General features: G+C 42.4%; 1 protein-coding gene across 25 annotated transcripts in view; it reads right to left on the bottom strand.

Moving 5' to 3' along the window:
* Fars2 (phenylalanyl-tRNA synthetase 2, mitochondrial) overlaps positions 1-14,728 on the bottom strand; it is a 463,399-nt gene that overhangs the window by 259,539 nt on the left and 189,132 nt on the right. The window contains exon 7 of one of the 25 annotated variants that reach the window (XM_021260714.2): positions 566-1,618. The exons of the other annotated variants lie outside the window; for them this stretch is intronic. Within the exon in view, the coding sequence (XP_021116373.1) occupies positions 1,467-1,618 (152 nt within the window). The 3' untranslated portion in view covers positions 566-1,466. Of the gene's footprint in view, positions 1-565; positions 1,619-14,728 lie in introns of those variants that run through there. 25 annotated transcript variants of the gene reach the window in all.

The following is a 14,728-nucleotide window of genomic DNA, read 5'->3' as shown; positions in this document are numbered from 1 at the left end:
AGGAAACTCCTCAAACACTAAGGCAAATACCACGAAAGCTTCCCCACTGTCCTCAGAACAGTCATGTTCCTGTCTGCAAACAATCGCACCCTTTCATCTAGACTCCCACTTGTCCACTTGCCAACTTCTACCTTATCTATGGCTCTCTTTGCCTTCATCTTAACCCTACTGTATGGCCTCAGCATAACATAAAACTTTTTGTGAATCTCCGCCTCCTACCCTCACCTCCACCCTATATACCAAACGTATTTCCTGACATGTCACTTGTTCAAGAAATACTAAATTAATTAAATAATGTATTCACAAACAAACAAAGGAACAGAGTGCTGGCTGGTACTGCTCATTAATCCTGCAGCAGAAGTCAGCATGGGAGAGAGTAGACGTGTTTGGTTAGGGATGCAAGTCTCTAGAGAGACCTAACAAGGCAGCATCTGCTCAGGGCCACCTATGCAGTGGGGTCTCTGCTTGTGCTGATTCTTTGCTTTTCTACTGTGTTGAATGACACTGCTACCCACATGACACTCTCTCTCTCTCTCTCTCTCTCTCTCTCTCTCTCTCTCTCTCTCTCTCTATTTTTATTTGCCTGGGTAGATTAAGTTAAAATGCAAGTAAGAAAAATAATCCAATTTAGTCAACAAATAAAAAAACTGAGACTTCAATCCAACTGAGTTTAAATAAGTGCAATAGAATGATCATAAGAAATGCTGACAGAAGAAAAATTGTGTGTGTGCACACGTGTGAGTATTCCCATGTTTCCTGGAGCTTATGGTGCGCTCTAATGAATTAGCAGTGATTTCTTCACTCACATAGTACACCAAGGTGCCTGAGGTTTTGTTGCACTGCTTTGGGTCACAACCTCCTTGACGTTATTTAAATGCGGTGTTTTGCATGCAAATGTGGATAACACCAAAAGTAACATCTACTATAAGAACTAAACAAAACCAGGGCACACTGGTTAAAAATGTTTCCACATGTGAACATATCTGTGGACTGTAAACATTACCTTTCTATGCTATGAAATACAATATATCTACTATAGTTCGTCCAAATGTTAACACCTTTTTCCTTTGCCAACTTTTCTATGTGCTGAAACTGAAATTGTGCCCCTCCTACTTAACAAAGTTGGGTGTGTGTATTCTTATTTCTTCCGCCCAAATAAACAAGCAGATTGACATCACATCACGAGGCTTCTTTTTGTTAGGCAGAATACTGAGCAAACAAATATTTATTCTGGGTTACTCAGCTGTGACACATAAGGGGATTCATGACATGCTATGTCTGGTGCCTGCTCAGCTTTTACAAGATAATTGCACCTAGAACATCACATTAGATGGAGAAAACTGATTGTAAAATTTCAAAAACATGGAATGGGCAGAATTTAATCAGTCATGCCTCCACAAAATTAAGGAAGATATAAATAAATGGGCAATAGAAAGGTGCAAAACTCAGGATTAATCAAACCGTGATTAATTCAGGATCAGATTAAAACCAATAGTGCCAGCTGTATCAGATCCATCCTGCAGCATTATTCTCTCCTGCTCCTTTTTGTTCTGCTGTGTTTCCTTCTTCTCATTCCCCTTGGCTCTCACCCCTAGGGCACTCTCCTCGGTGCATAAACCTGCAGGAGAGTTAATTGTCACATACATGGGTTTAATCACATTGTCCATCACATTTGGGGGCCCTGCCTTCAGCGATCCATGACTAATTGTTGTGGTAATTTTTCAATCATTAACAGCAGCGCATATGCTGCAGACAAATCCCAAGGTGCCTACTAAACCCCAGTGACAAGCAGCCCACAGGCTCCAGAAGGGCCGCCACACGCCCCACCCCAGCCCCCTACCCAATCCTGTTAGTCATGCATCATCATTAATACACAACTGTCCCAGGGACACGGCAGGCTGCGGGGAGGTTGGAGGGGCCTGCGTGTGCTTTATAACATTGCCTTGTTTTTCATCTAGTCTTCAAAAAAAGGAAGCAGAAGAAGGGGGAAAGGAAAGGAAATTAAAACTCCATGTGGGACAAGTAGCTGAGGGCCTATTCTCAATTCCGCTTCTTTCTCATTCGTTTTCAGGCAGGCTCCTGTGCTGAGGCAAGTGCCCTTTTCTTTGCTTTTCAGCAGTATTAGCGATCTCCATGGCAACCACCAGTGCACATCTGCTGCACCACACTGCAGCTTCCCTGGCTCAATTCTCAAGTCGCCCTGGTGTCAGACGGGGCGCACCACGTGCACTGGTGGGACGAGACCCTGCCTTAGGGAATCCTCTGGCTGACTGAAGCCCAGCTCTAATTACCAAATAATGTGAGCGAACAAGATCAGACAGAATATGATCTGCCGGCACTAGCAATAGGATTTCGGGAATGTTATTTATTTTGCATTATCCTTTTCTTAAGGGCCTTTGTTGGTTAAAAGAAAAGCACCACTAGAATAGGTAGATCACAAAAGGGATTAATTTTAAAATAGGTGGAATAGTACTGCAAGTAATCAATTTATTGAAAGCATACATCACATACACCTTTCATTAAAGGAACTATGCAAGAGGAAATTGAAACTCCTGAGGTTTCCTTCTGGTTCATCCTAAGTGAAAGGACATTTGGGATATTAGCCAGAGGACGGAAAGGTAAGAGAAGGATCCTCGGGTTTTTACTGAAATTACGACTCTGCCTATGGAGTCTTGGGAAATTCCCTCTTTTACCCAGTTTCCCAACAATTAAAATAAGATCTACTTATTTTAGGCACTTAGCACTGGATCACTGAACAAGGCCTTGGCAAGACTTAATTAATATGTGCAATTCATTTTTAGTTCCTCAAATGAAAGACGTTTGGTGCAGGCTCCACTCTTCTGAAATGAGGGACCGAGCGCCCTCTACTGCTGCTTCTGGGTCATCTCTCAGTGCTTGGAGCCCCCGGCTGGGATTCATATTGTTACCATGGGCCCTCATACTCTGGCCTGGACAAGTTTACTCTTCAGGAAGAAAGGAGCAAGGGAAGTCAAAGAGAATCAGGTAACAATAGACTGGCTGTCCAAAACAGCATTGCCCTGTACCAACCCTACTCAAAGGTACCTGAGATTATTTGTGGCAAAGTGGAGAGGTCAGGGGAAATTCAGAGCACTTAATTTTACATCATAGACACACATCATGGGCACATTCATATTCTTCCAGGACAGGATACCTACAAGAACTTACTGAGTAGTCTGTCTTCCAGAAAAGATAAGTGGATATTTTTAAAACTGCTGTGTTTTCCCTAGCACTATTAACAATCACAGCACTACTTAGTTCCCAATTTTGTTTCAGTTTAGTTAGAATAAACCCTGATCCATGTTCTGCACAGAATTATACAAAACAAACTACACAGAAAAAAATCCACTTGTGAACTTATATTTATTTGTTTTCATAGTAAACAAGAAATTACACACTGGAGAAAAACATAACAATCTGAACATTACTTTTATCTTTTTCTCCATTATGTAAATGATGACAGGCAGCATTCAAACAACTGCAAATTCAAGTTCATCTTACAGCTGAAATTGGGCAGTAGTCTGAAGAAATTCTGCTTCTTCACTAAAAATTAATTCCTTTTGGAAAGGTATTAATAATAGTAATATTCTATATAATATATCAAAGTCTAAACTGAAGTCTTAATCTGTATCAGAAACTGTTCTAAGCATTACAGGCACCCCTCTTTAATTGTCTCCCAAGTCTGTATCTTTCTTTTTTTAATTAGTGTTTATTAGCTTTAAAGAATATGGATGCGTGCATATAACATACTTGGATCATTTCCACTCCCATTTATCCTACTGCCCCTCTTTTCCTCTTTACTAATAGTTTCCCTTCTACTTTCATGTTGCCTTTATAAAATAAAACATTTCAGAAATGGGAGAATACATGTGATGTTTGGTGTTCTGAGTCTGGCTTATTTCCCTTTACATGATGATCTCCAGTTCCATCCATTTTCCTGCAGATGTAGGTTTTTAAAATTTTTGCACCTCTTCAAGCTCAGTATTAACATTAGCCCCCATTTTGGGTTAAGAAGAATGAAACTCTGAGAGCCTAGTATCTGGGGTCAAGTCACACAACTGACACAGGACAAGACCAGAACCAAATGGAGGCCACCCACATCCTCAGCCCACAAGTTAGCGCCACTGAGGAGAGTCAAATCCCAAGGAGCCCTGACTCAAAGAAGCACATTATGGTGTCCAGTCCCTTTAAAGGACAAACAAAAAATTCAGAAAGCCCTGTTCATTTCATATTCCCTCCTCCAAACCTGATCTTTTCAGCAACAAAGACCATGTATTTTTCCATCATCTTTAATTTTTTCATGGGGTATCATCAGTTTCTCTTTGCACTAAGTCAGCATCACTGACAGACACAGCTCCAGGTAGGGGCTCCAGGCAGGTACTCCAGGGCCAGTGTAGACAATACCCCACAAGACGGGGTCCAGAGCCTGTCAGGAATCTGTCTGTGAGGTGTTATGTTGGCATCAGCAGCCAGGGGCTGGATTCTGACTTGCTGGGATGACAAGAAGGGGTTTGCTGGGCTCTGAGTGACTGCCGGGTAAAAAGGCCAAGAAAGCCTCCAGTGCAGGGAGAAGCCGCTGTCATCCCACTCAGGGTCTGCTCACCCACGCCAGCAGGGTCTGCACACCATGTGGGCTTCCTCAATGGAAGAAGCAGTGGCACCAGGAGCTGGTGGGGCCAGAGTGGGCTTGGGGCAGCACCCCTCCGCACAGGGCAGGAGCTTTCGCAGGCAACAGGTGGTGATGACCATGTGACAGAAAACAAAAGGATGCCAACTGGGCCACTGGCCACGAACCAGCCCCCGATGGCCTCCGAGAAATGGTCAGAGTGAAAGTGGCAATGGTTCAAGATGGGTGTCAGACAAGGCGTTGGTGTAAGAGGCTCATGACCATCTGGGGCCCTTTTCAAGGACCCAGATGTCATTTGGCTCGATGTGACTAGAATCCAATGAACTGAGACTGTCAAGAAGGCAGATCCTCCAATTTTTTAGATCACACAATAGCTGCAAAGGAGCCTTCAGGATGCCAAGTCATACACATATCTGCATTTTACTGGTGCAAATTCCAGATACAGAAATCCTTGACTTTCATCATTCTGATAGGTACTTCTCCCACATATGACCCTACAGATATGAAGTCATCTTTTCACTCTCACCCTTCCCATCATTTTCCTACAGGAGATCAGGAACTGACTGCAGTATCCCAGGCATCCTATTCTTGTAGGAAGTGTGCGTAACTGGCTAATTATTAGGAAATGAAATGAGTTGCCAGTTACTCAGAGAATCTGTGGCTGAGAACCACAGCCACAGGAAAAAGATGGCAGGCCAACCACCACCACCCACCATGGTGCTGTCACATTGCACGAGCGAGTGGGCCTCTCTGAAACAGCTCCACACATTTCCAGTCAGACTGTATTTTACAAAAGAAGTGTTCCTTCTATGATATCACAGATTCTCTTTAAGTAGTTCTCTCATTACACATGAAGCCCTGATGAAAGGGAATTCAATTATTCTAATAAAATAACTATTACTCCACCATCGCACAAATCCTCCTGTGATTTCATTGTATGGCTAAGTTTTTTCTCTGCTGCAGTCAAGAGAAAAGAATCTAACTGGCATGCTCTGTGATCTTAAGCTAACCCTGGTACTGCAGACGTGCACTTCTCTCAGTTTAGGGATACTATTTTGCGTGCACTGCAATATAAGAAACGTCACTTAGAAAATCACAAGCTGATACCACTGACCCAAAGGGTTTCCACACACTGATGGGCTTCAAAGAGTTCATCCGGGTGTGCACAACACAGACCAGAACAAGCAGGTTGAGAATATCACAAACCTTCTGCTGGGAACAGAGAAAATGCATTCTGAGCTCCCTTTTGGCTCTGATATTTGGGGGCTGAAAGTTTCTACTACTCCCCTCAATTTCTCAAGCAGGAAAATGGATAACACTGTGCTCAAACATGTTATATTTAATATAACCACTCTGAAGATGACCATATTACTAAGAAAGTAAATGCTTTAAAACATGGCTCACCATTCCCTTCTGATCACTTTCTTAAGGCAATGAACACCTACTCATTAAAGTACATACCTAAAATCACAGAACCATGAAATAGCAAAGGCTTTAGGTATTTGCAAAATAAATCTTCAGTCCAATTCCATTCATTTTACTGGTGAGAAAACCCAGAGGTCCAGAGAAAAAATAATAACAGTGAAATTATAATTATTGAAATATCATTTACCAAAAATGTAATTTTGTGCCCAAAACTATGATAAGTATTTTTCATATATAATCTTTAATCTCAGAACGCTAAGAAAAAAACATTGTATTAGCATCCTCATGTACCAGATAAGGAAACTGAGGCAATAGGAAGGTGAAGCAGCTTATCCAACTTTATCTAGATGGCAAGCACTGGGAACCAGCAGTTTGACTCCACAGCTCCACATGAAACAAGAAACCATCTTTCCACACAAGCTGACCAAGTCGGTACAGATTATTAACTCATGTAAGTCTATTTATTTCAGGGTCGCCAGACCTGTATTTCCAGTACCTCCTATGTGCCATGTCCTACAGGTACCTAGAGGTCGAAACCGGCACACTGGCCTTGAGAAGATGAAACCCATCCAAGGACCGTGACAGTCCAGAAAAAGATGCAGACAGGAAGTTCCGCAGAGCATGGACAGAATCCCACACTGAGAAGCACACCCTGGACACTAGGCAGAAGCAAGGCCCTAAGAGCCATCACACTTACAAAGCAAGTCGTCCACAGGGGTATCTGGTGCTCTCTGGGCAGAAGGCGGAAAGGGAGGAAGAAGAAACACATGTTTATTCGGTACCTACTATTTCACATACAATGGTGACACTATTTTTTCTTGTATTCTCTTCATGGAGTCCACCGTACTGTGTGAATATGTATAGCCTCCAAAATAAAAGTACATGGCAATTTGTATTCTCCCTATCTTATCCAGAGGAAATCTGGCCAGGAAAGGTTAAAAGATTTTCCAGGTGCTTCCACAAGGGAGGGAGGAGGCTACTAGGGAAAACTGTAGTGTTTATAGGATGCAGCATGTGAGCAAACTTCAGTTTTGAGGAATTCGCATAGGAAGAGGCTCGAGCAAAAACACCTGAAGAAGTAGATCACTAAGATTTTATTTTTCTTTGACACGAGACCTTGCCAAGTTATCCAGGCTGGCTTCAAACTTGTGATCCTCCTGCCTCAGCCTCTGGAGCAGCTTGAGTAGCTAGGACAGTACGTGTGTGCCACCAGACCCAATTCTGAGGAATATTTTATTAATATCTCATGATTAACATCTCCTAACTATTTTTGTCTTACTTCAGCATCTAAAACTCCTTCGTGGGCAAGTATTAACTCACAAGCATGCAAGACTTGCAGATACTACATTAAGAAACCACTTGGATAATGATTATAAAGAACATCTCTGAAATGGATTTCCAAAGGGCTTCCAAAGCTTCACAAGAGAGTCTTCAAGTGCAGTGAAATACTGTTGCTTAAAGCTTAAGATATCTTCTTAGGGACTGGCTGATAATGCATGACTACCTGGAGAAAAGATTCACACAGTCAAAAAGCTTAGACCACATACAAAAACACTGAAACTAAGGCTAATTCAAACTAATGATTTAAAATGCAGGCCCTAACCAATAAATTAGGGAGTCACTACTCAACTTGTACAAGAACCCATCACCAGTAGCTCACTGTCCCTTTGTAAAACTTTCACTTGTAGTCAACTTTTCAGGAAGACACTCCCTTGCCCCGAAAATAAGACCTAGCTTGAAATCAGCCTTGAAAACTACAGATCAGAAATGCCAGCCCCATTCAGCCTATCCTCGCCCTACCAGCCATCACTATCCTCTTGCAAGAGAGTTTGGGAGAAAATGTCGCTTGGCCTCCCGCCACTCATCCCACAGAGGTCGCAGGCTGTGCTGGGGAAGAGGTGGCTGCAGCTCTGGCTGGGTGTCCATGTGCTCAGGGCTCACAGAAGCCAGAGAGGAGCCAGGACCAGCAGCTGATGCCACGTGGCTGCCTTCCCCAAACCCTGCGCTTTCCCCAGGGGGCCTAACAATTTCCTGAGCCAAAACCACCAGGGGCGCTGCTTCCAAGTGCAGATCCCACGCCCCACACATAGCCTGATGGAATCTCTGGGGAAACCGCACCTTGACCCAACTCCCCAGCTCTGAAAATGACTGCACTAAGGGCTGAGTCGCTCTGCAGCAGGCCTGAGAAGGCGGGTGGGTGCTTGCCATGGGGCCATTAGCAAGTTGCAGGTCAGCTGGGTTGATTCGAAAGTGAAAGAAACACAGAGAGCTGACAAAAACCCAAACTTCCCCTGAGATGTAGAGCACACTACTTGCCTATCTCCTACCAAACGTGTGTTAGCTGTTTTCAGGACTGAGCTTTAGGGGAACAGAGTTGACCAAGACGCAGTTCTTGTCTTTAAGAAGTTCAAATCTAGAGGTGGGGGAATAGGAGAGAAAATCAGCAGTCACACAGGAGAGATGTAAAAGGAGCCCCTGAGAAATACAAAGAAAGGCCCCATTAGCCTGGGGCAGGGACAGGAATGGAAACAGAGGGACAGAAACAGAAAGTGTGAAGAGTCTGCAGGGGAGGAGCAGATGAACACTTCAAGGATGAGTAAAAATTAAGGAGGAAGGGGAGAGGGGAGCACAGGCAAAAAATGGGCTGAATGAAGGTGCAGGTGAAGGGAGAGGGGCGGGCAGGGAGCTGGCCATTATCTGCCATCCTAGGAAGGAAACAGTGACAGCGTGGGAGTCCTGAGAAAGGAGACTTGAGAAGCAAGTGAGAGCCAGCACTGGATGCACTCTTAGTCTCAATCCCTGGGAGGCTGAGGCAGAAGGAAAGACTGAGCCAGGAGTTCGGGGCCACCCTGGGCAACACAGCAGGAGCTTGTCTCTTTGAGGGTTGGGGAAAGAATATGTATGAGTAGATTTGAAAAAAGAGAGAGGTATATCCTGCAGGGGGTTACTAGTCTCAGGGTTCTTGAGATATGCTAAAAATAAGATAAAATTTATTATTCTAAAATGGAAACATTATAGATATGGTAAGAATTAGGACAAGAGCCAATTTTTTAAAAGACTATGGCTATGAAGAGGCCCTTACGACAAATTAATAATAGAAGAATTAAAAAGCTAATGGCACTTACCTTAAAACTTCCAGTAAATGTACATTTTAGACCTACAAGAGGAAAGAAAGCTATCTCCTCCTCGTGTTTGTCAAATGTTTTCTGAAAAACACAACAGGCTAAGGGCTAGTTTTCCAGGAGAGCTTATACTGACGTGGCTGGAGCAGTGGTCCCTGCAGGAAAACTAGAGCTGGGTCTATCTATGTAGAGTTAGTGGGAATAAAACACAGAAGTGGAAATACTTACCTGGGCTGTTTCTGAAGCTACCATGAGGGCCCTGCTAGGGTGGCAAGTGCTGAGCTGATCTAGTTTTAGTCCGAAGCCAAGGAGCAAAACTATAAGTAAACTGATCTGTAGGTATCCAGACCAAGTTAACTTTAAATGAATGTTAGTTAACATAAACAAAGAAAAAAAGGACACATATACCGTCACCACCCACCTAGCTAACTTTCAGAATTCTTTCCCTTACTGCCGATTTTTCAAATGGCAGAGGCTTAACTGTGATAGTCACTTGAGATAAAAATCACATGTTCAATCTGCAGCCTACGGCAACCACAAAAATAAATGAAGTGAAGATTTAATTTTTTACTTTTGCTTTTAAATAAATTGATTTGCAGGACAGCAAGGTGTTATAGTTTATACATAGACATCACCTCAAAGCCTGATGGGCTCATAGGTGGGGCTGCTGGGAGGTGCCTGGATCATGGGAGTGTGATAACTGGATAGTCCACTGACTGGCTTAGCATAGTTCTGGGTGTGGATAATGGAAGGCCCACCCTGCATGTGGGGGCACCAATCAATAAGCTTGTAGCCTGGATGGGAGAAAAATAAATAGGAAAAAGAAGAAAAGCTCACTGACTGTTGCTTCCTGCTTACCAAGCCAGGATCTGTTCCTTCTCTGTCATGCTGTCCTGCCTTGGAACCAGCCGAATGTGGACCAAACCTCTATAAACCCTATAAACCCTGAGCTAAAATAAACTTTTCCTTGTTTAACTTGTGGGTGTCAGGTATATAGTCTCAGCAAGGAGAAAGTAGCTAAGACACTGAGATTCAAATGGACTCGTCCAAGGATGTTCCATCAGTCTACTCCTTTTGAAAGGACTAGATTTAAAATTACTACCAAGAGAGGAAAATGCACTCACTAAATGCATAAAGTTCAACCCACTCTTAGAACCTCAGTTCAGTTTCCCTAATCCCTCAACTCTGTGTATCTAAGCTAAACCCTCACAATGCAGCATGCATGAAACTTCCAGCTGTCAATTCAAGGACACTCAAGAGGAGATGTCCTGTTTAGAAAGATAGCCATTTTGTTATTTTCAGCATGTCCAGGCTAAATCATGTAAATACATGAGTAAGTCACAGATCAACAGGAAACACGGTTATTTTTATTTACTTTCTATCTACAGAGATTTTGCTGTTGGTTTTGGGGTTCCCGAGCATTTTGAAATTTTCCTAGTATTATACAAAGGTAAAGGATGCTCTTCCTGCTGCTGATTTCATAGTTATGCAATAATAATTTATACAGTTCCAGTATCATAAGAGCTCATCAATGAAAGAAGGTAACAGATATCTTTTAGGATAAGAAAATATTAAACATACCATGGAATGTTCTCATCTATGGCAATTAAATAAAGGCAGGGAAAGTATGCAGAATCAAGGAGGGACAGAACTCGCTACAGCTCCACCCAGACTGCACTGCTGGATACGAAGGCACTGGGCTGAGAGTGGGTCAAGGTCATGACTGTCCATGCAGGGCAGGGAGAGCCCCGCACACATGGTGGAGCCAGCTGCTGCCAAGCCAGCTGCTCTGTGCAGTCACACTGTGGACCTCAAGCGCAATAGGGTAGCAGCAGCATAAGAAACGATTTCCGTCTATCCCAAGTGGAACCCAGGCCCCTTAACAGGGCTACCTCCCCCTTGTATTTCTAGAAAACCGCACATAGCAGGTGCTCAATAAAGGTTGCTGAACAAATGAATAAATTGGTTAATAAATTGATCAATGAAGAAATGAACAGCAATCATTAAAACAATCACTAAACTTCCAAGAAATCTATCCAACCTGGTTTACTATCACACTTCTTCATAGAGAGATGGAGAACAGCGAGCAGATGTGCATGCTTGGGTCAGAGGCTGATCCTGGTGCGCTGTATGGTGCCTGGCAGGAGTTCCCTGCACTAGAAAAGCTTGTGCCTGAAGCTCTGGCCTGTCTGCAGTACAGAAGTAAAGACCTTTCCATCTCTTCCCTTTAAAAATACCTTTCCCATGGCAAGTGCGAGGTCCTGAGTTCGATCCCTGATACCAAGAAATAAATAAATAAAATACCTTTCTCAAATTGCTATTATGGGGGGGGGGTCAGTAATATAAACCAAAAGGAAAATGAAAGAAATCTAGGGTAGAAACATGCTGTTAAGGAATTCTACCATGCAGAATCTGAAATGCAGTTTTGACACACAGAAGCGACAGAAAAATGGCACGTGTGAGATGTCTTAAATCAGCACGTTTTTGGAAAACAAATCTGCTCATAACTAGCACACACTACGTCACCTCCGCAAACACTGTTTATGGATCTATGCCACAGGCACAAGAAATGAAATCTACAGATAATCTGTGTTATTAAAATTTTATCACACCTATTGTTGTAAATTTTTCCTGTAATGTTTTCAGCAGAGGAATAATAACATGAGAGCACTCGTCTTTTTCCTTACCAAAGCAAAGCATCAAAACCAACCCCTGAATCCCCCAAACAGGAATTTCTCTGTTAGTTTTGCACAGTTCACAAGCAAGTCAACCCAACACAACCACTGAAGGTGGGCTCACAGAAAGGAACATAATGTTAGGTTTCAGGGACTCAGGGGCAAAACAAGGTTCCTTGATAGTCCCAGGATCCACAAGATCTTCTGTGACTAACAAATGAGTTGAGCACAGTCACAAGATATAAGATCGATATATGAAACTCAATCACATTTCCATGTCCCACTAATGAAAACCTGAAAGTGAAATTCAAAAACCAACTCCACTCACAGAATGAAATATTTAGAAACAAGTTTCATAAAATAAGAGTAAGACTCGCACACTGAAAACCACAAAACACTGTGCAGACAAATGAAAGAGAATCAAGTCAACAGAGCTGCCCTACCCCATTCTTGTGAATAAACCTTCACCGGGATACAGCCTTGCTCAGACTCCATGCTACTTTCCCACCACAACTGCAGGGCCAAGGAGCTGTGACAGGGCTATACAGCACAAGAGAAGAAAGCATTTCCTACTTAGCCTTTTAAGGAAAGATGAGCCAACCTCTGGTATAAATAAATGCCACTACTCAATACTATTAAGATGGCAATTTCCCCCAAAGTGATCTAGTCAGTACATTTCTTATCAAAATCCAACAGGATTTTTGTTACAAAATGGACAAGCTGATCCTAAAATTTGTACTGACACACAAAGGAGCTAGAATAGCCAATTCAAAAAAATAAAATAAAGAACAAAAATGAGAACCTACCCTACCCAATTTTTAAATATGCTATTGCCAGGGATTTAGCTCAATGGCACCGCGCCTGCTTGGCAAGTGCAAGGTCCTGAGTTCGATCCTCAGTATCAGAAAAAAATATGCTATGAAGCCATAATAAAGACTGTCCAACACACTGCGCAGGTTTTCCACAAAGACCCAAGCATTCACTGGGGAACAAACAGTCTTGGCAATAAGTATCTCTGGAACAAGTGGATGTACACATTTAAAACGGTGAGTTTAGAACCTTTCCTCATGCCAAGCACAAAATTTAAATCAAAATGGATCATATACCTAAATGCAAGAGATAAAACAATAAACTTTTAAAATAACATATTGGGGAAAATCATTGTGACTTAGGTGAGTAAAAGAGTTCTTAGCCACAACACCACAAACATGATCTATAAAAGAAAAAGTTGATGAATTTGATTTCATCAAAATTAAAACCTATTATACCTCAACAGACATCATTAAGTAAATAAACAAAAGCCATAGACTAGGAGAAAATGTTGAACCTAACCACTGAATTTGATTCAGTTCTTGTCCAATTTGGTTTGCAACCAGAATCATGGAAAGAGTTAAGTTTGTGAACCAAAGTCCCACTGTATCTAATAAAGATCTCATATTCAGAACACATGAAGAAGCCATACAACTAAATCACAGGACAAACAAGTGAATTAAAGATGAGCAAAATATTTAAATAGACATTTTACCAAAGAAGAGTAACAAATGGCTAATAAATACCTGAAAAGACGCTTAATGCCATTTTTCATAAGGAAAATACAAAAACTATCAGATTGACCTGTACACACTTAGTGGAATGGATAACATCAAAAAGTCAAAGCAAAGTGTTGGCGAGTTGTGGAGAAACTACAGCCCTCCCACTTTGCTGGTGGGTATGTTAAGAGGTGTGGTCACTGTAGAAAACAGGGTGGCAGTTCCTTAAAATTCAATCATAAGGGCCAGGGATTTAGCTCAGCGGTTTTGCCGCCTGCTGCACAAGAGCAAGGACCTGAGTTCGATCCCCGGTACCAAAAACAAAAAATTCCATCATAAGCCTAACATGCAACTCGGCTTTCTACTGCAGGTTATCTACCCAAGACAACTGAAGTCACATGTCCACACCAAGACTTGCAAGTGAACATCCATAACAACATGGTTTATAATAGACCAAAACAGAAAGCAATCCAAATGCCTTTCAACTGGTGAAAAGATAAATAAACATATATGGTAGTATTACCAATGATAAGGAACAAACTGCCCACACGTGCTAATGTGATGAACTGCAAAACAGCTGAGTGAAAAAGAGTCACATGCAAACTATTTGTGTAAGATGTCTAGAAATGTCAACTCTATAGAGACAGAAAGGAAAATAGTGCTCCCTGGGCCTAGAGGCGCTGGGGAAAGAGAAATGACTGCTGCAAATGGGCACAAGGAGATTTTGGGGCAATGGGAATGTTGTAAATGTGAATTACAGTGAAGACTGAAAAGCTCTACAAAGTTACCAAATAATCCTAGAAGTGTATACATATAGTGGGTAAATTCTATGTTGTGGAAATTATTCCTCAATATAGCTATTAAAGAATTTAAGTCCACACAAGAAAAACTGGACACAAATGAATGATAACAAGTTAAAGACATCTTCAGAATTCTAAACAAGAACACTACCATCCACACAACAATGTTCAACATCCTAAAAGAAAAGGATTTTCACAAAAACAGTTATACACTGACAAATTACTGTGCGGATGTCAGGACAGAGTGAATTACTTTCACACAAGGAAACCGGGTGTAACCATTCTCAGAGAGGCACTGGAGGGTAAGGTCCCTTGAAAGGAGAAACACATGTGCAGCCCTGGTGTGGTGTGCAGGGTGGAACGGCACTCCACCATTCCTTTCCACTCCCTCCTGCCTTTCTGTGCTGCAGAGCCTGGAAAGCTAAACACTCTACCTCCCAGCCTTCCTGACAAATGGGGTCCTGAGGCAGTCAGGCTCCTCCAGTTTGATGCACTCAAGAGCAGACTTGGGAAGAGAGGATGGAGGCCGTCC

Source organism: Heterocephalus glaber, unplaced genomic scaffold (genome assembly GCF_053883595.1).
Source record: "Heterocephalus glaber isolate CG9 unplaced genomic scaffold, H.glaber_assembly_v1.0 deba00001472, whole genome shotgun sequence".
In the NCBI taxonomy this organism is placed as follows: Eukaryota; Metazoa; Chordata; class Mammalia; order Rodentia; family Bathyergidae; genus Heterocephalus; species Heterocephalus glaber.
The sequence above is the reverse complement of the archived record's forward strand: the minus strand, read 5'-3'. Positions and strand labels throughout refer to the sequence as shown.